Source organism: Mauremys mutica, chromosome 1 (genome assembly GCF_020497125.1).
Source record: "Mauremys mutica isolate MM-2020 ecotype Southern chromosome 1, ASM2049712v1, whole genome shotgun sequence".
NCBI lineage: Eukaryota > Metazoa > Chordata > Testudines > Geoemydidae > Mauremys > Mauremys mutica.
This window is the reverse complement of record NC_059072.1, coordinates 109311885-109339822: the sequence shown is the minus strand read 5'-3', so window position 1 is coordinate 109339822 and position 27938 is coordinate 109311885. Positions and strand designations below refer to the sequence as shown.

Genomic DNA, 27938 nt, shown 5'->3' with positions numbered 1-27938 from the left:
CGGCCATGCTGTGGTACGGAAACTTGTCTCCTTGACCGCCCTCCCGGCGCAGCTGGTCCTGTCATTACTGTTTGACGGGAGGGTGACAGGTGCCCCCGGTCGCCGCCCAGCGGGAGTTTTGCTTAAGTGGGTGGAGGGATGGCGGCTGCTCCTCCCCGGGGGGGGGGAGCATAGCCACAGGGGCTCCCTCCAGCTTTTTCCTGGCCAGGGGAGAAAGAGGCTGTTCCCCTGGAAACTGTTCAGGGGGGTTGTCTGTGGGGAGGGGGTCAAAGCTGCTCCACTCAGCAGCTTGAAGGTGTCTGGAGGGTTTAGGTCAGTGGGTCTCAAACTTTTGTACTGGTGAGGTGACCCCTTTCACACAGCAAGCCTCTGAGTGTGACACCACCTCCCCCTTAAATAGATACAAACTTTTTAAAATTTATAACACCATTATAAGTGCTGGATGTAAAGCAGGGTCTGAGGTGGAGGCTGACAGCTCATGACCCCACCAAGTAATAACCTCATGACCCCCTGAGGGGTCCAGACCCCCAGTTTGAGAACCCCTGGTTTAGGTGTTTCTGTCCCCTCCCCCCCCCACAGCTTGTAGAGGTGATCCTTGCTCCAGCCCCTCCAGCTGATAGATTTGTTTAGAAGGGGTGGATGCTGGCTGCAGCAATCAATGTCTTTTCTTCAAGATGCCCCCACGGCTTGCCTTGCTAGTGGAGCAGGGATTCTCTATTTGAAAGGTATGGATTCCTCAGAGGCCAAGATTGGTGGCTCTACTTTGTTCCTTCTCTAAAAAGTGAGCGTAAGAAATAATTGCTTATAGTTACTGTGTACCCTACTAGCAAAAAGATATATCAAATCTAGTGTAAAGGTTCTAGTTATTTGAAAATCAATACGTTTTAATGGTTATATCAACCAATGAGAATGCCCCTTTCTTTAGTATATAATTGAAGTACAAATAGAAAAGTTGATTATAATCTGATTTAAATTGAGGCTGTCCACTTGGATTTAAATTAATCCATTGTGCTTTTAGGCCAGTGTCTTACTCAGCGTGGTGCCCTAAAAAGGGCTTTGGATTTTACAGGTTAACAGGTCTTGGTCCTTCCCAAAGTGTGAGGAACTATTCAGTGTGGAAGACAATAGCCTTCTCTGTGTCCTGTTATGGTATTGCCACCCTTACTTCTGCATCTGCTGGCAGGGTGCTGCCTTCAGAGCTGGGCACCCGGCCAACAGCCGCCACTCTCCGGCTGCCCAACTCTGAAGGCAGTGCAGAAATAAGGGTGGCAATACAGTGACTCCCCCTAAAATAACCTTGCAATCCCCTGCAACTCCCTTTTGGGTCAGGATCCCCCATTTGAGAAATGGTGGTCTCCCCCTGTGAAATCTGTATAGTATAAGGTAAAAGCACACAAAAGACCAGATTTCATAGCCATGAATTTGGTAGGGCCCTACCTATCAGTGATTGCCCCCACCTAACAGTTCAGAGATTAATTCAGCTGGTTTTAAATAAGAGGGTCATACTGGCAATTTTACCAAAATAGAAATATCTTGAGAGGTACAAAAATAAAGGCCATTGATAGTCTAGCCCTAAACATTTACAAGTTCCCAAGTGACAAGATACCGGAATTAGTTACATAATAGAAAAGTATTTGCTTGTCCCACAATTGCATTTCTCAAGCGCATATGACCCAGTTTAACTAGAGACAGTGTAGGTATAACCAATGGACTTTGAAAATTTGAAATTTTAATTAGTATTACCTCATCCCTTCACCCCAATAAGTATAGTTATTTCTTTTAACACCCCATAGTTGTAGCATCTGATTTCAACCACATTTTAGCAGTCATGTTTCTTTCTATCAACAAAGATTAGGCCACATTTTCTTTCACGTAATAAATAGTTTCTTCACGAGACCTTTCCATCACAGGATCTAGAAGTGCTTTATTAACAGTGAATTTAGCATCACATAATCCTGGTGTAGTGATTAAGTATTATTATCATTGTCATTTTGCAGCTGAAGAAACACGCTGAGACTTTGTCTACACTGAGAAAATTTCATGGTATCTGCAGATTCAGGAAGACAGCACTGCATCAATTGTATTCCACTCACATTTGGAATTCTTTACAACGATGAGGACTAGAAACTCACTTTTTAAAATGTAAGCTTACATTGCAAAGAATCTGTATCTACCCTGCTGGCCAAATACATACATCAGGCTAGTTTGAACCAGCCCACAGGCACTTGTTTGACATCTATATCATGCAGTTAACTAGTTCCAGGGACCAATACTAACCTTCCAAAGAGAGGTAAAAGAGCCTTGAAAATGCTCCTGATCAATTATGCAAATACGATAGGAGGGTAGGGTGAAGGAAATTCCTTCACTTTCTTACAAGGGTGCAATGGGAGGCAGATGCGGGGTAGGAGTCTTGGCCATAGATGCTACCACAAATTCAGTCTCTCCTCATCTCTCTGGTAGGAGAGAAGTGGAGGAAGAGGTCCTAGCTAGTCCTGGTCTCTCCAGTGGGTGGGTGGGATAAGAGGTCCTCAGCTGGGACTGGTCCTGGAAGAAGTGGCGACTGCAGCTGTCAGTGCCCAGCACGGTGGAGGGTGCAGAGGCAGGCAGTAGCTCTTCTTGGAGCTGTAGCCGTAGGACTCCCCCAGACCCAGCTCCCTGCTTTCCTGAATCCTGGCATGCTATCTCTTCATGCTGCCTCCTCCATGTCTTCCACTTCGGGCCCCCTCCTTAGCAAAATTCTGGTTGTGCCTCCGAATTCTTGGCAGGTAATCAATCCCTTTACATGGGTAATATTTACTTCATCAAGTTAGCATAGTTGTAAATTTTACTTTATTTATAAGGCCAAATTTTACTCAGCTATATTGATGTTAATCTGGCATAACTTCAGTGAAGTCAGGTTAGCAGAGTTGAAAGTAATTTAAAGGATTTACCGGTACACCAGAGTCCTGAGCAGGGGGTGGGGTGTCAACCAGAAGGGGCATGGTCTCAACTGGAAGAGGTGGGGCCTTTAGAGCCCCAGGCCCTTTAAATCAAGATTTAAAGGGCCCCGGGCTCTGGCTGCAATAGTGGCGGCTGGGAACCCGGGGCCCTTTAAATCACTGCCAGAGCTACCAGCTGAAGAGGGGGTGGGGCCAGCTGAGTGGGGAGAGGTGTCTGCAGCCCTGCTGGAGCACTCCTGCCAGCAGTGGGGTTGGTGACTGCAGCAGGGGAGCAGGGTGTGAGAGAGTGGGTCACTGGGTAGGCTCTGGGCAGTGGGGGAGAAGGGGTATGAAGGGCAGCGTAGGCCCAGGAACTAGGGGTGCACAGGGAGTGCTGCAGCACCCCCAGGTTTTACTTGGGGCTCTGCTCCTGGCCCCGCAGCCGCAGGGGGTGCTGGGTATAGGAGTCTGGGGTTGGGGTGGGGTGTCTCTGGGCTGGGGATTGGTGCAGTGCATGGTGTGGGTCTGGCCCCCAGGGGAAAGGGCAGGTTGGCAGCAAAGGGCTAGATAGGCCAGTATGTATCTGGTGCTGTGGCTCTCAACCTGCAGCCTCCATAACACAATGGTAAGTAAGTTGAGAACCACTGCTCTACATTATCCCCCCTAAATTGGAGATTAACTTTAGCTTTTCTCTAAAGTCATGTCACATAGGTCACATTGTTCAGATTGTAATACTATTCTGTCAGTACACAACTGGCCTAGAATGGAACTAGTAACCTAGATGTAAAATGCAGTATATACTCTTACCAATGTCTTGGCTATGCAGCCCCTTGCATCAAAAACCTTCACACCACCCCTTATCAGGGATATTGTTTCTGCTTATGTGGTCTTCTGCTACATTTAAGTACCTTGCTGTCCTATATTCACCCCCATTACAGCAAATCTGGCATTTTCAATAAGAAATTGATACTGTCCTTCATGACACTTCGTTCAGTATTTCCTCATTTCTTGTACAAATAAGTGACAGTGTACGTAGTGTTCCATCTTTTATAAGAAGGATGGTAACAATGAAGAGAGGATGCTGTGTTGAGGTTAAAAAAAATGTCAAGACGTATATTCTTTGTTCACAGGTTTTCACTTAAATGAGACAGTAAACTAAGTCTATAGTCCAGTAACAGTTTCCAAGCATTTCAACAGTTTAGCCTACTATCGGACCCAAAAGTAATTAGGTTTTTCAGTGTTTTAAAGTCACATCTATATGTAATAGCAGCATTATTCTTCTCCTTACATAGCTGGTTATCTAACATGGGTGTGTGGGAAAGGGGATTAAAACACATTTTAAAGAAAGAAGTCTCAGCGATTGGGGTTGAGATGCTTAAGGTGGGGTCATCTTAGAGCAGGGTTGCCTATTCCTTTCATTTGTAGCTGCCACCTTTGGGGGAGCATAGATATTCTGCTCCCATTACTATTTTTTGTCATCTTAGCAGTCAGGGAACTGGTCACAGGAACGTGTCACATGTTTCTTGCAGGCTATAAGAGGGCCTGAATTGGGAGGCATCTTGTCCTGACATGGAAGCATATAAGACTAATAGTTTGAGGAACTTCAGGTAGAATCTAGAGTGCCTCAAGAACTCATAAAAAGAGTAGCTGTCAGCCAGACATCATAATACAAGAGAGATTGCTGTGAGTGCTGATACGGATAGTTCTTCCTTCAAGGGTTCTTCCAGTTGTTGGATTTGAACTGGAGGAGCTTGAGGCGGTGTGGGCTGTTGCCTGACTTACTTAGTATAAGAGGGTGCATGAGGATAGTATTCCCTTAAAAGCCCCTAGGGGGTTTACTGTTGCCACAATGGGGCACCGTAAGGAAGTGGAGAAGGGGATTAGGGAGATGGGTACCATGGCATTGGAGCCTGATGGTCTATATATTTAGAGCAATAGGATAGCTTAGACTCCCTTTCAGATTCAAAATCTGGGGAGGGAGCTCTAGGAGAATGTGGGCAAATCACTACTACTGGCTGATGAAGAATAAACTTTGACACGCATAAGAGATGGACAGTTGAGACAGGAATGATGAGAGAGAGAGATGCAGTCTTACAGGCAGGGAGGGAAAGTTGGTGTGGGGGAAATTCTCATATCCCACATAACAGGTAAATTTAACCCTCCAAATAGCAGACACCTTCAGGTCCTTCCATCACATGTATCTGAAGGTAGAGGAGCAGGGCCCTAGAGTAGGGGTTGTTCCTACATGAGATGAAGTACTTGGTATTGACTTAGACTGTACCACTCTTTTGGTTTGCAGTTTGGGATTGCGATGAGGTAATGCTCACCTGTGTCCGAAAGGGGCTTGGGAGCAGGAGGGGAGCTAAGAGGAAAGAAAGGACATGATAAAAGGGAAGAGATATTTTGCCATGCTCTCTCTCTTCCATCTACAGACACCACCACCACTCAGTGACTGAAATGCTGATCAAAGGAGAGAGCCTGACTGAAAAGTAAGCAGATACTTCTCACCACAGGCTGACTAAGTTTGTAAGGACATTGAAAGTGTTAAGAGCAGCTTAGAATGGGTTTTGCTTTTATTTCATTTGACCAAAACTGACTTGTTATGCTTTGACTTATAATCACTTAAGATTTTTAAAGTTAATTTGTTTCTTTATTGTACCTGAAGCAGTGCATTTGGTTTGCAGTGAATCAGAGGCTCCTCTTGATGAACTCATATGAGCTTGTAGCATCCAGCGGGCATAACTAGACACTGCAAGGTGGAGGTTCCTAGGGTTGTGTCTCGGACCAGAGATATTGGCTAGTGTCATTCAGTTGCAAGTAGCTGGGAGCAGCTAATATGCCAGAGGCTGTGCATGAACAGCCCAGGAGTGGGGTTCTCCCAGCAGAGCAGGGTAAGGCTGGCTCTCAGAGTCAAGGATTAGGGTGATCTAGCAGATCACCAGTCCAAATAACACCAGAGGGGGAATATCCCACCTGGATCTTCTCATCCTTCAGCAAATGATTCAGACAGTAAATACAAACATATATACTGCTTGCAGTTAGAAAGCAAGCATATTTCAAGTTCAACACTTAAGGATAAAGACTTGTTCACAAATGTCTATGCAAGATGAACTAGTTTTATCTAGTTCCAACAACCTGGTTAGTTCTACAAGGCCATTTCTCCATTTGTCAAATATGGAAAGGCAAATATCAGGATTTGATACTAGTATGATTAGGAAGGCAAATCTGCAGCAAATCAAAAGCTATTTGTGGTGGCCTACAGTCAAAGCTTTGACTATCAGGGTTCTGAACTAGTCTCATCTATTACCTAGTTTACTGGCAGAATAACTGTAGTCCATTGTATTGAAGGTGGTCTATGAGGAAGAGGTAAATAACAAAGCTAAGGTGACATTACTGGGATAAGTAATGAAATTATTGCATCTTAGCACAGCAGGATGTGGATTTCTTTAACTACAAAATTATGTCAAATGCGACAATTCTGGCAGATTATTTGTATCTCTGCCTCAATACACTTGTGGCCTGAAAAAGCAAAAATCTTAAATCAGCTTCAACACAGCCATTTAAAGTTTATTCCACTATTCCATTAAATTAATCCACAGTTAAGGAAACCTGTTTTACAGTATACTATAAAAACAGGCTTTTCATTCAACAGAATTTGAAACAAAACTTAATGCTAATCATCTTACATTGCAGCCAGGAGACAAGTTGTCTCCAGCAGCCATTGTAAGATAATTATGATACTATCATATTTTAAGACTTAGCCCAGTAAAAAAGATTTACCAAGAACTGAGTAGTGCTGTGTCCTCTTTTCCACAGATTTATGAAATCTACAATTTAAATTTGAATCCTGCATAGGTGTGTTAGCAGTGCAGATATTCAAAAAGCAACACATGAATAAAGAGTGATGAAAGGGGAAAAGGTTAAGTGTGCAGAAAAGGTCTACATTAACCCTATACCACATCCACAATTTTGCTTAAACATTTTCAAAAGGCATTGAGATTTACCAGCTTAAATGCTTTCCCCAAAAGATTAATATAAATCTAGGTCTTGCTTTAGTCTGAAGATATTCTGTTAGATTAAAACATGGAGTTTAAAGAGAATCATTTACACAGAGTATTTCCAAAGACTGCCCCAGTGTAGGTGTTTAGGCATGGGATGAAAGCAAGGACCAGGGCTTCAACCAGTCTAGGGTTAGGCAACTACACTAAACTGAGATTGTGCAATATCTACTTGTATTTGTGCACTTTGCAGTTTTCAGATATACTACGTGCTTATGAATGACCTAAACACCTGATCAAAACTCAGACTGTTTTCCACTGGGTTTTGGGTGCTTTCTTGAACATTGCGTGCTGCTACTATGTTTTTGTTTAGAGTACTAGTCTTCTACTGTGTCTACTCTGCTGCCTAGATTTTGATGACACTAGATGAAGTTCTAGTGGTTTCCAATATTCTCACCATAGTCTAGGACTATCACTGTTAAAATCCTTAATGTTGGGAGAGGATTTGCTGGTAGTTAATACAGAAACTGTAAACAGGAAGACAGTCATTTGAAGTACAGTCTTGTATTTTACACTAATTTCTTGTAATAGTTGTAGCTTTGATAAAAGCTGTGTAGGGTAGAATTAAGAGTTTGTGTAAAATTGTCTAAATCTTTTAACAGCTGAAATTGCATAAACCACAACCTTTCAAGTTTTGATAAAAATTATGAGCTATGACATTCTTTACTACAAACAGAATAGATTATGGATGGCTATAACCTTAACTAGCAAGGTAATAGTATACTGGTAAGAATTTGTTTCAACTAATATACTTTAGCATATCTTCATGCTTTTAACTTGCATAGAATGAACTATTACTATTACAGTCCAGAGTATGTATTTTGAATAGTTGAAAAAGGCTGATTTGGAAATCTGTTCACTCTCCACATAGTTTGCAAACATATAGGTGCTTGTGTGCATGCTAATGAGTAGAGCTGAGCCAGTTATAAAAGTGTGGATTGGTGAAGACATCTCAGCATTTAAGAGATAAGAGGAGTTGCACTTAAATGCAGTCATGTTTTAGCTACAAAATTCACTTGAAGCAGCATGGTCAAGTGGGATATGCAATTACTACCATCTGTGTCTCCTACCTTGAATCATTTCTATATTTGCATTAGATTAGTATCAACATATGGAACTGGAAGCTGGAGAATTTGTAAGGGTTTTAACAGCTGCTAAGATCCAGGCAAGCTAAAGTGAAATGATCATGCAGGAAGGGAGTCAAAGTTTTTGGGTAAGATGGGGATTAAGGAATCTTAAAGCAAACAGAATGAAGTCAGGCAGCAGTTATAGGCTTTTGACTGTTGATAAATTTATTGACTGACATGGGTCTGTAAGCATGACCAGCATCTGAAATGAGAGTAGTGGTGGTTCAATTGAAGCAGTGAGCCACCAGGCATAAAGGAACTCAAGAGGTGGCATAAACAGCATCTCAGTGAAACAGTAAGATGGTGCCAGGACAAATGTATAAAGAGCACATGATCTCCTAAATTATGTCAAGAATGCTCATTTATGTGTTAAAAAATGTGTTGATTGAATCCAGAACAGGTTGCATCTTAGAGGAGAAGTTTATGTCCTGTCAAATTTCACATGTGTTTGAGAGTTTGCCTATTTCTGCCTGTAAGGGGGGGGGGGGGAGAGAAGAGAGAGAAACAAACCTCTACAAGCTGTATCTCTGGTTTAACCTTGATGCACAGAAAAAAATTAATACCTGATTACTTGGTGCAAGTTTGTCTAACAAAAAAACTAATGTGCAAGTGAACATTTCTTGAAAACCAGAAAGCTTCAAAGAAAGAAAATAGTTAGGACTTTCATAGCCTCCATACCCTCTAATTTCTATTGATAGGGAACAAGCCATCCTAATGGACACTTTACTGTGGAGAGTCAAAACTAGCACATTTACACTATGCTTACACAATTGGAGTGGGATTAATGTTACTGAGGTATTCACAAGTTAAACACAGCTCTGGATGATCTGCCTACTAAAGGGTGAGGGATATTAGCAAATTCACTGAACTATGGGCAATTTTTGAAGAGCCATAGAAAAGTGGGGAGAAATCAGAGGATTAAGACAAGCAAATAAAGTCTTCAAAAAGTGATCTTTGCAGTTATCACTTGGTAATTAACCTGAGTACAATTGGAGAAAAATCTATATTCTTAAGTGATAACAGAACCATGGATACTCAGCGTCTTTATAGAAATCTTGCCAGACAACTTGGTTTAGCTCAGTGGTCCCCAACCTCTCATCGGTGGGCACCAGATGAAGGACCATGGCGGCGGTCGAGCATCCGCCAAAATGCCACTGAAATTGGGCGGCATTTTGGCAGATGCTCGACTGCCGACCAGGACATGGACACATTTAGATGCCCCCGCAGGCGCCAACCCTGGTTTAACTTAATAAAGTGAAGGTTAAGGGGTGGCTTTCAGTCTAAGTTCCTACACAGGGAAAATATTTGATAGTGGGCTCTTCTAGCCTTTGGGTTTTGTCTGCTAGATTTAAGATTAAATTAGACAAGTTCAGGTGGGAAATAAAGGCGTAAATTTTCAGCAGTGATGGTAAATTGTTCCAATGGCTAATTACTATCACTGGACATTTTTAAAGTCAAGACTATTTCTAAAAAGACCCACTCTAGTTTGAACAGCAATTGTTTCAGGGAAGTTCTATGGCATGTGTTCTACTGGTTAGATTAGATAATCAGCATGGTCTTTCCTGGCCATGGAATTGATAGTTTGGACAGAATTACATGATTAGCAGATGAAGGTAGCGTAGTTTGAGAGTACATCTGCTCTCTATAAGTAAGGTAATCAAAACTGCCTAAAATGGCAACTTTTTCCTTCAGATCTGATGTATTCTGTGTTATAGTTGCTTACTGAACTTCCGTTTTACTGTTGTAGAGCCAATAAAGAATCGGCAACTGAGCTGCTTTTCTTGCTCTATCAATTGTAGAACTTACCCCCAGAAATACACATCAAGCTGAATATTCTATTCTAAATACCTCAGTTGGGTCAGGGATACTAACTGCAACTAGAAATAAACAGACCATGAAGCTTCTCTGTTTTAACTGATCTTTGCATATGACCCTCCTCCCTTCTTTGGATAAATACCATATTAAGTAATTGAGACATGAAACCACAGAATGACGACGACATTTTACATTGTACTTGAAGCACTGCATTTCAGTGTCTTAAAGCTGTACTTAAATATTCCAGTTAACTTGACCTGAGCAGCCAACATGGATGGAACACTTGAAGAACTTTGCTATATGGTAATTACACTGAAGAGCTGTCTAATGAATTGCTAGGGGTAAGTGAGACCCGATTTGCTTAAGCTAACTAAAGAGGGAGTTAACGAGATCTCCATATTAAACAATATTGTGAAAGTTTAGATGGGAGTGAGAAATATTCTGATACACCTTAGAGTTCAGATAGACGATAGCTCATCTCAATTGATTAGACTCTTCCAGTTGGTATGCATACTTCCACCTTTTCATGTTCTTTGTATGTATAAATATCTCCTGTCTGTGTGTTCCATTCTATGCATCCGAAGAAGTGAGCTGTAGCCCACGAAAGCTTATGCTGAAATAAAGTTGTTAGTCTCTAAGGTGCCACAAGTACTCCTGTTCTTTTTGCAGATAGAAAGTGCAAACTGAAAAACACTCAAGTCCATTTAGCAAGATTTCAAAGCAATTTTACCAAACAGACTTGGGACAGTCAACAGCTTAGGAGTTTACATCATGTTTGGGCTTTCTTCAAGTGTGATTTTGGGTTACATACACCACAGTGGAGTTTTACACCCTCTATATAAATAGCACTTAACACTGGTTTCAATTCTGGAATTCAATACAAGGAACATCAGAATGAAAGGAATATACAGAACAAATGATTAGGGGTCTAGAGGAACCGTTTTAAGTTTAAGACTATGAAGCATATTAACTGGCTATGTGAGGACTAAAAGGAGGCTGAAGTGAACATCCCTGGAAAAATGTAGAGGGATATAACTAGATTACCTGGGACATCTAAAATAAGATAAAAATAAGAAAAAAATGAAACACTTAGATTGAATCAGGAGCAATTTCTTAATTGAAAGAGCTTGAAGTTAATGCCAGCAATGGTAGTGTGCAAGCCATTACTTTGATTAATTTAGCACTGGAAAGGACAGAGCTCTGGAGAACATACAGCATTGGCAGGGGAGAGAAACAATGAGCCAGTGGTCTCCATCTAAAAAATTTCAACAATTCAAGCAGTTTCCTAAAATTCAGGGTGAAGACTAATTTTCGTTATTAAAAATACAATATACTTCACACCACAAGCTAGTGGACCAGGTTTTTAGGTAGAATTGTATAATAAAAACACTATAAAAATAAATACTAAAATGCATATTAATTTGTTTTATTGAGGCACAACAAGGCATTGTGAATAGCCCATACTTGAGGCAATTATATCAGTAGTGTAGTAAGCTGGACATCAATACAGTTAAAGGATAAGTGCAAACAATATACATTCACAGCTTAACTAGCAAGGCTACATCACAATTGATAAAGTGCCAGATTAGTGCTGATTCAGTAACCCAATCCAGGATTTCACCTTGCAAAACAGGACCATCTCCCAGATAATGGAACCATTTCTATGAAAATCGGTATTAAGTGCAAAGCTAGTTCCCCCCCCCCCCCCACCAATTTGTTTGGAGCAGCTTTTTTGTAAACATTACACTGATTTCAGTCTTGATACAGGAGGTACCCTGAAAAGGTAGAATATTTCCAGCTACTTCCATAGATAGCGCCCCGATGCAGACGTAACCAGATCTGGTCTCCTTGGAAAAGCTGTAGGACAGCATGGTTGCTAGCTGTTTCATGGTCTGGAGCCCCATCATTGGCATATGCAGACACTAGGACTTCTTCATTCTTCATAAGGTTTACATACAGTGGAACATTCACAGCCAGCTTCAGCATGTGGAAGATGAAGACATAGGTGCCATTCACTGGACAATTAAACCTACCAAGCTGAATATCAAAAGTTTCTCCAAGGTTATTCAGCAGAAGGTCAAATGCAATGGGCTGATCTAGAGTTCCAGGGGCCAAGTTAGATGTTCTTGCAGCAGAAAAGGCAACTCTCATCTGCTGTGGGAGGGGATAAACGTGCACTGGTAGTATGGTGGCAGCTTGGCTTGTCACTGGCATGTCAACAGGGGTGATGCTGCGGGAGTCTCCCTGCCCAGAGTCCCCACTATTAAAGGTTTCATTGTCTCTTTCTGGACTGCTCACCTGAGAAGAATCACTCCATCCTGCTGTTAAAGATCATTAGCAATGGTAAATGATTCTTAAAATTGGATAGAAGGATAATTTTCAAAGTGCAGGTTTAAGATTAAGACTTGAAAGTTTATGGGTATTTTTGCATGCATGTTTACTGTATATATAAACATATTGCAATTACTACAATAATAAATAGTCAAAGGAGCCTTGTGAGAACAAACAACTTTATTCACTGTCAAAACTATCTTGCTAAACAAAAGACTGTTCATTGCTCACTATTCTTTCTCCACACCCTAAAGGATATGATAGCAGCTACAAATACAGCTTTAGCAGAAATAATGCCATGTGATTTAATCCTAAAGTAGTGTACACCAACTGTTGAAGATTCTCAGAGTATGGGATGTTTATTTTTTACTGATTAGCTCAAGGTCTTATGGTGACCAATTGGAGGATTAAGTTTCAGAAGCAACCCTTCTTGTAAGCTTTCAGAAGATATAGAAGCTAAATTAGTTTGATAATCTGAAGTCAGTCCTGATGGCTTACTCTAGACAAATAAGGAATGCAGTACCACTGTCATGGATATAAGAAGTGTCTTAATCTGAAACAAACCATTTTCAAGCAACTTTCTGCACCCCACCAAAAAGGTAAACTACATTAGCTGTTCATTCAAGTAACAAAGTTTTAAGATGCAGTACACTGATAGAACATGACATGCATGTAATACTAGGTCGGGTTCGTAAACATAAGTCACCTCAACATTCAAGGCAAGTTCTGTTTTTCCTACAAAGATAAACTAACATTTTAAGTTATCTTTGTAGGAAAAACCAAAGTTATATCAACTTCATTAGTAACACTAACTGAAGTAGTCTCAGTCCTCTGCTACACGATTGTTTTAGAATCTCTGCTTCTCTCCTTTAGTCATCTGGTTTCCTCAGTTCCCTTCTTCTGAAGTACTCTCTACCATGAGTTCTACCTGATGAGCAATTTTCTTCCTGTCTATTTTTTCGTCTGTAACCTAAAACAAGAACTTTAAGGATTTCATGATCAGATCTTGGTACTAAAGTTGCTGATCTGGTAAAACTAGCTTTCCTAAAAAACTTTAAAAACAAAATTTTGGTTTTAAAAGTAAGCAATTAAGATTTTGGTCTGCAGCCCACTCCCTCACTTATTCCATGCCCAGCAATAAAAAGCAGGGATCTCCCCCCTTCACTCACAGCAAGCTCATTTCCTCCTCTCTCCCCCCCACCCGCCAATAATGTTTTAGTCTGCAATTTTTTTCAGATACAGAATATCCTATTAGTACTCAAAGATTTCAGGATCAGTAAGGTTGAGTCTCAAAATCTATTTGTTTAGTGTTTATATTCCAACCTGGAGAGAAGTTATGCTGCATCTAAAATATGACCGCTTCACACTGAAAGCTATTTCTCATATACATGTAACCTTGCCCAAGTTTTTAGGATCCATATTTGCTAGACAGCTTACTATCTTAGCACCTGTCTGTAGGTATTAGAGATATAAATAAAAAAAATCCCTCTCCCCCCACTCCATAATGCTTAGAGATATATAGGTAAGATTAGATATAGATATACACACACAGGGTTTTGGAGCAGAGCCCGGAGCTGGACCGCGGAGCAGCTCCAAAGCAGTGGAGCTGCAGGTTTTTGCCTGGAGCTGGAGCGGATCCAGAGCACAGCCCCAAAGCCCTGCACACACACTTAGCTGGCCAACCAAGACTTGAGTGAAATAGCTAATTCTATCAGCTACAGGATGCAAAACTGGCACCCTGTGAATATTTCTAATCTTAAAGAAAATTTTCTACTTCTATTCACACTGCAGACATGGAGATATGGGAGACCATTAGATCTGTCAGAAGTAAACTGTTCTAGTTGCAAAATCTTTAGTACTTCCAATGATTTATTAGCCAGGGAGGACTGCTAGACTGGAGATCCCAGACAAAGTTTAATGCTTACTTTGAACAGGATTTTTACTCTGGAACAACAGAAGTTTGATCTAAGTTATATTTGTGACCCCTATGCCTTTAGGATTACTATTCAGAATATAATTGCATTTTAATATTTTATGCACATGGTTGGGGATATCATGTTAGCCTTACCTCTCGAGTTTGATCGAGGACCACTGGTTACTCCTCCTCTTTTATAGCATTGCTGGTAATTAACATCCTAGAAGGAACAAAAGTATTAGTTAGTATTCCTAACTATCTTAAGAATGAGACCACCAACTAGAAAGTTAGCATTCTGTAGCATAGGCAGTTAACTCTAAGTACACTTCATTTGCTTAGAAAGTTAATCAGTATATGCTTGGGGATTATTTTTGACGTACAAAATATAAAGGATCATAAATTGCTTTTCCTATGTCCAGAGGCTAAGTCAATATTCACAGATCAACTTCCTATTTGCGAAACTCCAGCCATTCAGTCTACCCTCTTAGGTACTGCAGTGTTCTTGAAACTTAATACAAGCTCTGTTGAACCAGTGAAGAGGAACAGATTTCACAGCAGAGCATCCTCCTGTCTACTACTATGCACCTTCAGCTCCTTAAACTTCAGAGAAGAACCCTTGGCATGTTAGCCTGTGCATCCCAGACATCAGGAGTTGGAACCATGTTCAATATAACCAGGACCCAAACCATGTGGGGATTTAAAGTCAATACAGTATTTCCATTTGCAATTCAGTCACTAGTGACATTTGAACACAGTTCCATATGAGTAGCGCTATTTAAGATGACCTGTCAGTCAATGGTAGCCCCTGGTACAGTACATTACAATCAATCCATCTCAAGATAACAAGGCATAAATAATTTGGCAGTCTGTTACCAAGAGGAACCTCGGTAGCTATGTGCAAATCAAGACCATATTGGCTACTGGTGCTCATAGGAACCCAGAAGCAGAGAAGACAATGCTAGGGGTAGGCATACCTCCCAACACTGGGAGCAGATGCATGTTTTAAATCTACCAGTCCTATGCACTTTGAACTTCAGCCAACTTGTTTTCCTACTCTAGAGTGGGAAAGCAAGTTGGCATTGGGAAAAATACCATTCCAGTCAAACTGGAATTAAGATGGCATGAAGGGTCTTACAATCCAAACTGTATTGTTTTCCTGTGCCCCATATAGAGCACAAAATGACAATAGAAACCTGTGGTAGATGAGCATAATAGTTGTCTGTCTAATTCAGCCTTCTGAAAAATGGAAATAAGCAATTTTGTTTTTCCCTGAAGGATGTGCAGGCAAATTGCCTAATATATTTGTCAGTTTTCTGATGCCAACAGCATCTAACCTGCTAGGAGAGAACTCAGATCAGTCACTTTATACCAGGGGTAGGCAACCTATGGCACGGGTGCCGAAGTTCAGCACGCAAGCTGATTTTCAGTAGCACTCACACTGCCCAGGTCCTGGCCACCGGTCCAGGGGGCTCTGCATTTTAATTTAAAGTTTAAATGAAGCTTCTTAAACATTTTAAAAAAAGGTCTTTAAATACAAGAATAGTTTAGTTATATATTATGGACTTATAGAAAGACCGTCTAAAAACGTTAAAATGTATTACTGGCACACGAAACCTTACAGTGAATAAATGAAGACTCAGCACACCACTTCTGAAAGGTTGCCGAACCCTGCTCTATACTATCCTCAGTCTAAAAATCAAACTACAAGGGGTCCTGAAAGAATTCCTCCAGTTCGACATCCTGTTTGCACTTTGTCAGGAAGGCAAGCTTCAGGTCTAAACCTAGCTGTCAGCCAAGGTTAGCAGGTAAAGATCAGATTATTTTACAAAAGCACTTAGCAGAACAGGTATCTGAAACAATAGTAAATTTAAAAATAGCATTGTGTATTGTACCAAAAAAAATCTGTATTATGAAATTTGAACTCACTTTCTAGTTTGTAGCCAAACCTCGTTAACTTCCTGCAAAAATGTAGGGACACATGAAAGCTACAAGAAAAAGTAAATCCTTACCCTTTGAGAATATGGAATTCCAGGATAATCTCTACCAGCAAACTGCAGCTGGCTGTAGTTGCCATTAGGTATTGACGGGGATCCTCTATAAGCATCAAAACCTGCTCAAAATATAAAATTAAAATGCCAGTGTCAGTTTATGTTACCAACATTCAAATAAGAATTTTCCTTTAGGGACTGTCAGCATCAATTTAAAAAAAACCAGTTTACAAAATGCGTGCATGCACAATTTATTCCATATTTCAGAGTAGCTCTGTGTGGAAGTCAAATGCATGGCATAATCATTGATGTCAAAATTAAAACTCATAACAGCATTTTATTAGAACTCATTTATTCCGAACATGGTCCATCTAGTCCGTAAGAGTCTCAATTACATTAATAACGTAATTTAACTTACAAAAACAGCACCCTGACACAAGAGTGTACTCATAAGTATTATTTAAATTAGCTCTGCCATTGAAGTGACTGAGTACGTTGGACTTGCATAAGATGCAGGATTTTAAAGCAATGCCCTTCAGACAAGGCAGATTTAAGCCCAGATGCTGTATTTTGCCAAAATGAACTACTGTAATCATAAACTGGTGACAAGTTCTTATGCCTTTTAGGTACTGCTACAACATGAGGCTAGTTGTAGTTATAAAGTGAACTACTCTCATACGAGCATAATAAGCTACTAGTACCAGCAAAAACAAAGCAGTACCAGCAACTAACGAGGTTCCTTCATAGAAAATGAGGATTCAGACCCTCAAATTGATAAAGTGTAACCCATTTATACTTTGTTTAATCTGTCAAAGTCCATGTAGTTACAAACTGTAGGACCATGCTCCATAGCAAAATCAAACATGTGACCCATAGGCCAGAACTGGACCCCAAGCACCTCTCCTTCCAGCTCCCCCTATCCCTCTTTTCAAAGTAATCCAGTAATCTTGTTTACTACTAGTCCAGAGGGGTCCAGAGGAAAGTTGAGGAGCAAGCTCATGCCTGCTGAAGCACAGGCAGTTGAGCCCCTCTTACCCCTCCGGGCTCTTTAATACTGCTCTGCCAATTACTATAAAATGCTCATGTTTCATATACGGTATGTTACTTTCTTAATTTCAATGCTATTAGCTTTAGGATTAATGCACAGAAGTATCTGGTTCTAGACCTATATCCCCTACTACAGCTAGAACTGATCCCTTCACAGGGAGGTGGTGAAGCAAGTGAAAGTATACCTTTGTATCCACCAGGGGAACGATATGAATTGGTCAGTGATCTCCCACCTCTGGCAGATCCTCTAACAGATCCACGACTATTGAGATAAGGCTGAGTGGGTCTGGTGAAAACAGTCTGTGCTGGATAAAAGGCAAGGCTACCATTGCTTACAGGAACAGCTCCATCGGGTTGGTAATTAACTGTTTAAGAAAGGGAAAATAAAAGAAATTAGACAGTGAATTACTATACCTCTAAGTTATTTCAGCATTGAAATCAATTTTGGATGAAAGCTCTAAATACAGTATGTTTTACAGCATTTATTTCCTGCATTATAAGAAATGTTTCTCCCATTAGTCCCACACAAAGTTTTTGAACCATACTTTTCACCATTGAACAGAACTGATGCACAAGGCATAAAATTGTTACAGACAAGTACTGCTATTCAAGCCCCTTACTTCCCAGAAGAATCTGGTTGAACCCATTCTGGACAGATTCAAGTGAGATCTGTTGACAGAGTGTCTTGCTACACATTTCTCCTGTGACAAGCCATGACAAATTGAGTCCATATATAGACATTTAAGAGTTTATTCATTGTTTTAAGCTAGCACTGTCCTCCTGTTAGGTCATAGGATAACTAAAATAGTAAGTTTAGCATAGAGTCTGGCAGCCACAGTACACCATGAATATTTTTGGTGATAAATTAAAGCTAGTTGGCTGATGCTCAGTCCAGGTCAGAGTGAGGTGATGCTGCTAAGATTAGCAGACACAACCAGATACGATGAGCCCAATCTCCTCTGATCAAGGTTGTGTTCCCTATCTTCGCAGCTAGGGAATCCAACAACCCCAACCAACATTACAGTGCCCAGCAATGCCCATCATTGTGCCTGGCCACAAGATTGACTTAAGATCCAGCCCTTGCTACAGTGGTCCATGTCTGTCACCTCAACATTGCATTATTTGAAGGTGCTCTACGTAAGGCTACCTATGGATCAATCTGGAAACTTAAGCTGGTGAAGCAAGTGGTGGCTAACCTATTAAATAGTGTTTCTGAGTTGCAGCACATGACACCAACGTCCCATGATCTGCACTACTTTCCTATTGGTTTCTGGCTTGACGTTTTTGTGGTTTGACCTGTCATGCCCTAAATAGCTGGGGATATTGCTATGTGAGACTACGTTGTCTCATGTTATCCTGCCAGTTACAACCAACAAGAGCACTTGATTCCCTTAGATTTACGTGGGGCTAGCGGTAGAATGTTCTCAACTCCAGAATGAAGTTTTCTTGGATCTGTGCAGGTTATGGTGGACATGGGCTTCTAAAGGGAATCAGATTTATGGGGGAGGGAGTTTTATGCTCTTTAATTTTACTTTTTGTGATATATAGCAGGAATGCCTTCAGAGATGCCCTTTTTGTTTTTTGTATAAAAACCAAGACATGTCAAGATTTCTACTTGTCAAAACAGGAAAGACTGACAGTTTGTGCAATCCATGTTTCAGAACAAAGCTCTGTCCTTCGTTGCACATAGTATCTCAGAGGTCAAAGGCAATTGCAAATACTTATCTGAGTGCAGAGTTTGAATGACTTATTTATAACTGACAAGTCAGCAGTATCAATTTCATATGCAACAGACTCCTGATTTGCCTTTGAACTTTGCTTCTGTTTACATTTGAAACTTAAAAATCTTCCAGCTCAGATTTGCCTCAGTCTGGATTGGGACTTGCAAGAACATCCTACCATGTCTTAAGAACCTCCCTCTTAATCAGTCCTTAAACACAATACAGAGAAACTTGGATTTTTCTCTCTATGGAGACACAACCTTATATTTATGGGGGGAGATTTTCAGTAACAAACAGCTTCTACATTGTGTATCAAGTATTTTATCTATGAAAATGGTGGCAAAGGTAGCAACATTTAAGTTAGGCGTTCTTAGAAGCTTTCCTGTTCACCTCTTCTAATATCATTAGGACATACATTCAGTATTTGGTCCTCAGTGAAAAATAGTTCTCCCCTCACTTGCTGCCATTACCTCTATTCCCAGGACCTTTCCAGCTAACAACAAGTTATGTAGAAGAGTTCCCAAAACAAGCATGCTACAAGAGTCAAAAATAAAACCAGCGTTTTCCCCCAAAAACAAGAAAATTGAAAATACAAGTTTAATCCTGAAGATAGAAGCCTCTATCTTAGAGATAAAAGCAAATTCTGAGGATAGATGAAAAATCATGTAACACTAATTTGTTACCTTTAATACCAATGTACCATCTGTACAGTACTTATTCCTGCACAAAAGTAGTTTAAGACATTTCAAAGTTAGAAAAATACTGCAACAAACAACTTACAAAAAGGTTACTGTCTAATACTTGGGGGATGGATAGCTCAGTGGTTTGTCTAATACTGGAGATTCCAGACAGACTAGTCCTAACTGAAACAGTTCACCACTATCACACAAAATTAAATCTTTGTTCAGTGCAAATAAATACCATTCCTTGGTGACTAAATCTCCTTACTGGGAATTACACAATCAAAGCAAGATCAAATTACATCAGCAACCAGTGCATGCACATGTACTGTTTAGAACATCCCTTTTCACCAGGTAAGGGATTTAAAATTCAGGTTTCAAAATAGTACACTTCAGCAAAAACACTCAGTAAACAGGTCACCTTGAATTACAATTCTACTCCAAGTAGTGACTGTCAAAATGATCATTCGCTCTCATTTGATTTGGGCAAATTTACTTTGTTTACAAGTAACTAGTTTCAGACTGCTATCCCTGCAAACTCCAATTAGGATTGAAAGTCAGGCTGGGTACTCTTCAGTGAGAGCAATCTGGACTGGTTATTAACAGCAGCAATACCTATGTAACTACACTTTCAACTGCACAGACTTAACTGAATAAAAGCTGAACTCCATTTTACCTGTATTGCACCTGCAGGGGATTACTGGATTAAAAGCAGTAGAAGTTCAGGAGCAGATTAACGGATTGAAGTGTCAGTTTGATAGTCACGTCAGTCTAGAGTGTCACTTAAAAGATACAGCCATGTACAAAGAAGAATTTTCCTCACCTGTTGGCAAAGTTTCTTGTGAGAGAGTGTTTTGCTCTGCAACATGAGTGGACTGTAACTGGCATTGAGGAGGAGTTTGTGTACTTGCTGTAGAAAAACTCTGGTTATATCCTGCAGAGTATGAGGAGTCATCTTTTATTTCCTGCTCTTTACGTGGAGGCAGGGGTGCATTCACCTTAAATACCTGGAAAAAGTAGGTTTTATTTATTCAAAAGCTTAACTGTTGATTAATACTTCACTATTTATACAACAGTAGCACCTAAAGACTCAGTTCAGGGCCTAATTGTGCTACACCCTCTACATGTCTCGTAGCAGGTTAGAGTTCATGCCCTGAAGAATATCTAGTCTATTTAGACTAAATGTGGGAGTTAACCCTAGTTTAGATACAGGGACTGGAGGCACAGTGACTAGCCCTCCACCACCAGGTCAGTCTGTCTTGACTTCAGCTCAGATCTCCAAGCCCTAGTCCAGTGCCCTACCCAAGACCCCTACCCCTCACCTTTTTCCAAACACCAGACAATTAACTTTTAAAGTTCTTACTCTAATGTTGAGTTATTGCTGGCAATAGCCTGCTTTTACCAAACTCACTGAAACCCAAACCCCGGTCCAGAGATGTAGTACAACCTCAGTGAATGGTCCCGCTACTGGGATTCCCGTCACCAGCTGACTTAGAGAATTTTCAGTTGGGAAACAGGTTCTTGGCAGCTAACCACATGCACGCGGCTTTTCTGCTTTCATTTTTACTACACACATATACTAACCAAGCAGAGGCAGTTCTTGAGGCTGTCCTTTTCTGAAGAATAGCTGCCACAACACAAGCTGTTTGATGCTTAGTGTCAGTCCTAAAAATGCTTTTGGGAGTGTTTTAAGAACGATGCAGGGACAAGTTCAGAATCTTAAATGGAAGATTTGTTTGGCCTTTAGAAATACTAGTAGTGGAACCATTACTAGTGTCTCGTAAAGTGGCTGGGCACTACAAGGACCTTTGTTCCCTTCAGTGAGAGACAAGAAATTCAAAATTGTACCCAACCAGGCAAGCACTTCAGCTTCTACCTTTAACTGCAAATCACATACTAAGGTAGCCATCTATCCTATGGTACAGTGACAGATATACTATGAAATGTGGGGAGACAGCATGAATTGTTAAAGGCAAGCAGGCAATCTGTGTGAGAAAGCAAACTACTCTGCCATCTATATGAAGTTCTGTCACTATATTGAGATTATGCAATTTGAACTTCTTTGGGGCTAAGACAGACTATTAGAAATAAAAATAACTCATTTGCAAATAAGGTACAATAATCCAGGGGAAAAGAGCAAGGCTATTTTATAGATTACTTCTATTTCCACAAGCTGTTGGGATGGCAGAGATTCCCAGCCACCAGAAACCAACCACAAGCTCATGAGGATAAAGCAATGTGAAATCTAAAGCCATCTCATGGATGAGTCATTATCTTGGGCACCCGAATTCAGGCTGCGCGAAGTGTTTAAGGTTCTCATGCTTCTCTCAGTGGCTCTGAAGTCCAGAGGCTTATAATAGTAATGGACAAGGGGATGCTACCTGAAGGAAGACTGGTCTTATTTCCTTCTTAGGATTGGAATGCACACTTCTAAAAAAAATGCAGAGAGTCACCCTGGAGTCCTTTAGGGAATGGAGGACCTCATTCATTTTAGAATTAAAAAGATCATTTACCCTCAAATGGAAGATCCTCGATTGTAGTTTGGACCTCCCTGGAAATTGAGAGAAAGGCTACGTCTACACTACCCGCCGTATCGGCGGGTAGCGATCGATTTTTCAGGGATCGATATATCGCGTCTCATCTAGACGCGATATATCGATCCCCGAACGCGCTTCTATCGATACCGGAACTCCACCGCCGCGAACGGCGGTGGCGTCGTCGACATGGAGAGCCCCGGGCATCGATCCCGCGCCGTGAGGACGGGTAAGTTATCGATATAAGATACTTACACAACTTCAGCTACGTTATTCACGTAGCTGAAGTTGTGTATCTTATATCGATTTTTCCCCTTAGTGTAGACCAGCCCAAAAGAAGCTAGGAGGATCTTCTCATTGCCTTTCCAGAATCTGAGCCTGTACTAGCTGACCTGACTGGGTTGAGCTATACTGCCTCTTTCAGCAGGGGGATCTAACCCTGGAAGTGGCAGAAAATGTAGGCTTGAATGAATATGGCTGTACATGCCAGAGCATCCAGGGCTAATAGAAATATAAGTATTAGGGGGATGGGGCACATAATGGGTAGTAGGAGAGAGGTTTTTTTCCTGTTAGCCCAAGGTAGTTTCCTGCTGACTGAGTCCTCTCCTGAATGCCTAGTCAACTCCCACTCTGCTACCCAAATGGAGGAGGGAGCAGGAAGCATGTGGTAGGAGATAATTCCCTATCATATCTCAATGGGGGATGAAGGGAAGGAATTATACCTAGCTACATCCTGCCTTTTGATATTTGAGGCAGCTTGCATAGAGTGCTCCAGCAGCAACAATTTTAGGCAAGCTTCTCCAGCACTGACTGTTTAGAGAAGGCATGATACATGGAAAAAAAGTCACTCAGGGAATACATTAGTCTTCTAGGCAAAATAGGCACCTTATCATTAAGCGGTATCAACTTCAGACAGGGGGCAAATTTTGATTCAAGGATTTCGTGTCTGCCATATAGAGCCTCTGCAGGGTAGGGAGCATCTAGCCTAAAAGTATGACAGTCTCCTGCCAACTGGCAAAAAAATAAATAAGAAAATGTAACACCACCACCACCATGATGCAGAATGACAAAGTGGCAGGAGTTCTATACCACTGCCATAGCTGGCAAGAAGGAACTGAGGAATGGTTGGGCTTGTTCCACCCTTTATGCCCTCGGATGGAGTGTCACAAGGACAGCTCCAGCTAACACTGCTGGCCAAGAGAACATGTTCTCTCAGGAACATGGAGGAATCCATGTGATCATTTGAAGAAGCATGCCTTTCAACAGGCATCTCCAGTTTTCCTTCCCCTCATATGATTTAGTTGCATGTCTTTCCCAGCAACGCACAGACTAGACTCAGTCATCTGAAAACAGGGCCAAATCTTTAAGCATAGTTGGACATAGCTCAGTGAACTATAAAACCACTACCATCACTGGTTGGTCAAAAATTTAGGTTTTAACTTGAGTAGAGAACATGCCAGCCCCATGATTTGAAAGCAATGCCTTATTTTGCTATATAGTAACCCCCACTCGTACTTTCAGAAGTTAATTGGCTCAAAGACACATCTAGCATGTCTCAGCTGTGAAAAGGTTTACAAACAAGGGGTCCTGACTAACAGGAATGAAGATTTCATTAACAGAGTAGATTAGAAAATTAGCATATTAGCAATTCAGTCACCTGCAACTGCTGGCCTATTATAAATAAAATTTGACCGTTAACAAGGTGTAGTGCTTGATTTTGACCTACACAATGGCTGCAGAAGAGCTTCTCAGCTCATGGAAATATCCTACTAATGAAGCACAGAAGGAAAGGCAGGAGCAACCAAAATTTATGACTAGACTTTGACATTGAGAGGTCCTCAGTTATAGTATGTGCTATCCAGTTTTGCACTGAAACCTGGACGGTGCATTTAATAGTTTTAATGCTGAAGTAATTTAAGCATTCTTGTCATGAGTGCTTTTCTGTTTATCCTCTACAAGAGGATATACTTACAGTCTGCATAGCCTGAAAGGGAGCTGCATTTATGGTAACAGAACTGCTGCTTGCTGGAGGAGATTGAAAGGCTTGCCCCTGTGACACTAGTGACATAGAGGTGCTTGAAGTAGGCAGTGGTGACTGTGGCTCTCTTGGCAGGGGAATAGTTGCCTGAGGAAGGAACAAAAATAACTATCAAGTGACCTCACCATGTATCAGGCAATAACACAAGTAGTTAGTCTAGGCATTAGAACAAACTGTAGAAAGTCAGCAGTTTCTGCAGGTTGACATTTGGACATAGCAAAGCAACAGAATAGCTTTTGCTTACAATTTCAAATCTTGCTGTGCATCCTCAGCAATCAGTACTTCTACTGCAGTCTATTGATTAAGTGAAAGAATGTCCATGGAGTACTAAACATACCAACCATCATAATTTCCTACAAAAGGAACTACAACATGGACAAACAGCTTTTTCCACAACTGAAAGATATTTTGAAGTACACCTCTACCTCAATATAATGCTGTCCTTGGGAGCCCAAAAAATCTTACCGCATTATAGGTGAAGCTATGTTATATTGAACTTGCTTTGATTTACCGGAGTGCGCAGCCTGGCTCCCCTCCTCCCCCCCAGAGCACTGCTTTACCATGTTATATCCAAATTGGTGTTATATCAGGTGGCGTTATATTGAGGTAGCGGTGTATGCCTCAAAATGTAGAAGGTAGTTCCTTGATCCCAGAGACAAAGTAGTATGGTGACCTCTTTCCTACCAGAAAGGTTCAATGTTTAATTACCAAAGTGATCAGCACTGTAGTGCTAAAACAGTTTGCTTGGTCAACGCAGTACCAAGTCAATGCCTATGTGCAAGTACATTAATGCTGTTTAAGCTTCCACACTTGTCCCTTCCAATGCTAAAATGAAGCATGCTGCAGTCAGTGCAAAATGCTTTGGCAGCATATCAGAGCACTGCAGATAAGAAAAACTAATTTAACATTCACCCTAAGCAGAGGGTTAACAAAAAGGAAGGCTTCCAGCTTTCTGAGATGCACTATCGAGATCAGATATTTAGCATACTAAGTAAAACAGAAAACCTAATTTAGATCTGAAGCATCTAGTCACTCAGATTTACATTGTTAATTTTGACTGAGTTGTTCAAGTTAAGTTTATGAGCAGAGATTTAACCATATGTGAAAAGCAGTTACTCACTTGGGCAATTTCAATCTTTTTGGATATTACTGGCTCAGAGGTGCAGGGGCTTGTCTGATAAGGTGGTGGAGATGAAGTATAATTCTCAGTCTCTTGAGAAAGTGGTTCTGATGTCTGAAAGGACAAATGCTTTAACCAGATGTAACTTAATTACCAGTAGAATGTTGCAGAAATAGGGAAATTTATAATTTGAAAAAAGTTTTATAGTAATAAAAGATAGTGTGTTGATGCATTCACTTTGGATCTACTGTGTTTACTTTGATCTACATCTCTTACAAAACTACATGTGTAGCATGGCCTTCTCAGTTTGCTTTAGCCAGTTATTACCCAGAAAAATTGATAATTTGTCCTCAAAAAGCAAGACTGTCCTATTCAATCGTTTCCTCATAGGTTACTTTTTAAACAAAATATCTGTATCACACTGAACAGAGTTACAGGCTTGAAGACAGTATTTTCAAGTCACTACAAAGGAGATAATTCTTGTAAGTGGTAAAAAAATTGACATACACCCCACCTCCCAATTTCCTTTTATGCTGTTAGTACTTTACAACCCAAACACATTTGCACAATACTATGTAGGTATTTGCTAGTGCTATTCTAAACTCCCTAAGGGTACGTCCATACTACCCGCCGGGTAGCAATCGACTTCTCGGAGTTCGATATATCGCGTCTCATCTAGACGCAATATATCAAACTCTGAACGCACTCCCGTCGACTCCGGAACTCCACCACCGCAAATGGCGGTGGCGGAGTCAACGGGGGAGCCACGGACTTCGATCCTGCGCCGTGAGGACAGGTAAGTAGTTCGAACTAAGGTAGTTCGACTTCAGCTACGCTATTTGCGTAGCTGAAGTTCCATACCTTAGTTTGACCCCCGCCCCCTCCTAGTGTAGACCAGGCCTTAAAACAGAAGTTGGTGTAATGGCTTAGAAATTTTGCTTTTCTGTGTGGGAGACTTGTTTGGTTCCTGGAATCAAGACAATACACAGGGAGAGAAAACAGTCTTGTTACTCAGCAGCAGTACCTCTAAACAGTTGAATGAAGTCCATGTCTTTAAAGAAGGCCCCACCAAATAGTTTCTGCAAGAACGTAGTTATCACATGGAACACAATGAAGGCCAACGAAACTCCAGTGGGAAGTGTCAATGCTGTCTTGATCTCTTACCTGTGGTGTCTGTGGTGTCATAAGATCATCTGTTTCGGAACCAGAAAGAGTGTGATCAGCAGATGCTAAGGAAGTATTTGAGCCATGCAGGGTCATGGGAGAAGCAGCAGCCTGGCAGGAGGAGAAAGTACTTCAGATAAAGTTAATTGGAGATAACTGCCCTCAAACCTAGTAGTTCTGAAAAGCCTTCTGGCACAGGTTTGTTGAAGTGCATGCTTTAGTTTATAAATTCGCAGTTTCATGCCAATGTTTGGAATTTCGCTAACAGTTATGTCTGCCTATAGGCCATTATATACTGTTCCTGACATTTAGATATTGCTCTAAAGAGGACACTTGCCATCCAGTATTTTTGAAAATTCATCCTAATTTTTCTTCAAGTTGCTCTTATATTTGCTTTTTAATACATTAGCTGAGCCACTTGAACAGTTATTTAAAACTCAAGTGCTAGTGGTCTGAAATGAGTGAAATGGAAATTTCTTCTTTATACCATTATTGGAGGACGATGCTTGATTACTCTTCAGATAATATTGCAATAGGCACACTGACAAGTCAAGGTCAACTGCATCTCCTGGTAGGCAATGCAAACAATTCTCTTGATTTTTGCATATTACCTAGATTAGTGCAGATCCTACATGTGCCTATTCAGAACATGGGACATACCTCATCCAGTCCATCAAATGCCTCAACTGTGTGGGCAAAACCAGACAAATATCCACACACTCAAATGAACTCACTCAGAAAAATGACAAGTCAAGTCAAGACATCCTACCGCATGTGAGCCAACACTTTTCAAAGTGATCACTCCATATCTGACCTATCAGTCCTCATCCTCAAAGCAAACCTACACAACACCATCTTCAGAAGATGAGCCTGGGAACTTGAATTCATAACTCTGCCAGACACTAAAAGTCATGGTCTCAGACACTGGTTTTATGGCTCATTACAACAATTCAAAACCTACTAACATTCCTTGGTCTTATGACTGCAGAGGTGTTAATCACTCACTTCATTGTAAGTGGTTTCTTGCCAGCTGTATTAACCCCTTATGCTTAACTATTTGTCTCATCTTGTATTTAGCTGCAAAACTCTGGTTCTTTTCCAGATTTGAAGAGGAACTCTGGAGCTCAAAAGCTTCTCTTCCACCAAAAGAAGTTGGTCCTACCCACCTTCTCTCTCTCAACTAGTTGTGCTGGCAATTGAAAGCTAAATCCAAATACATCTTCTATACTGTGAAATGGAGCTTATGTTATTTTCACTCACCTGCTATTACACTGAAGTTAAGATGGCATACAATGCTTTTTTGACATATAGCCTGGAGTATATGAGCTTTATATCTGGTGGGAGTTAGCTTTGAAGATTTTATAATAACTACAACTTGATTTTAAATTTCTATACTGTTTTAATTTGGTAGACTAAATAAAATTTGGTCTGTCTCATGACAGCAATATTTTGACATAATTTCCCTATACAATTCCTGAGTTA

At 40.9% G+C, this 27938-nt stretch overlaps 1 protein-coding gene and 1 long non-coding RNA gene across 12 annotated transcripts in view; one reads left to right on the top strand and one right to left on the bottom strand.

The window, feature by feature from the left end:
- The first annotated feature begins 18 nt into the window (after window positions 1-18).
- On the top strand, window positions 19-27819 carry LOC123351362. Its single transcript, XR_006574015.1, has 6 exons — window positions 19-126; window positions 675-725; window positions 1998-2142; window positions 5351-5407; window positions 10166-10259; window positions 27559-27819. It is a non-coding gene; the product is annotated as an uncharacterized LOC123351362 (long non-coding RNA).
- The window catches only part of CAPRIN2 (caprin family member 2), a 59033-nt gene continuing 42427 nt past the window's right edge, over window positions 11333-27938 (bottom strand). For 2 of the 11 annotated variants that reach the window (XM_044990593.1, XM_044990622.1), the window contains 8 exons: window positions 26457-26567; window positions 25293-25406; window positions 24107-24259; window positions 20424-20607; window positions 17385-17564; window positions 16174-16274; window positions 14318-14384; window positions 11334-12239 (listed from right to left, as the gene is read on the bottom strand). In XM_044990593.1, coding sequence (XP_044846528.1) covers window positions 11671-12239; window positions 14318-14384; window positions 16174-16274; window positions 17385-17564; window positions 20424-20607; window positions 24107-24259; window positions 25293-25406; window positions 26457-26567 — 1479 coding nt within the window. In that variant the 3' untranslated portion in view covers window positions 11334-11670. Of the gene's footprint in view, window positions 12240-12356; window positions 13232-14317; window positions 14385-16173; window positions 16275-17384; window positions 17565-20423; window positions 20608-24106; window positions 24263-25292; window positions 25410-26456; window positions 26568-27938 lie in introns of those variants that run through there. The other 9 variants (XM_044990592.1, XM_044990598.1, XM_044990594.1 and 6 more) reach the window with 8 other exon arrangements.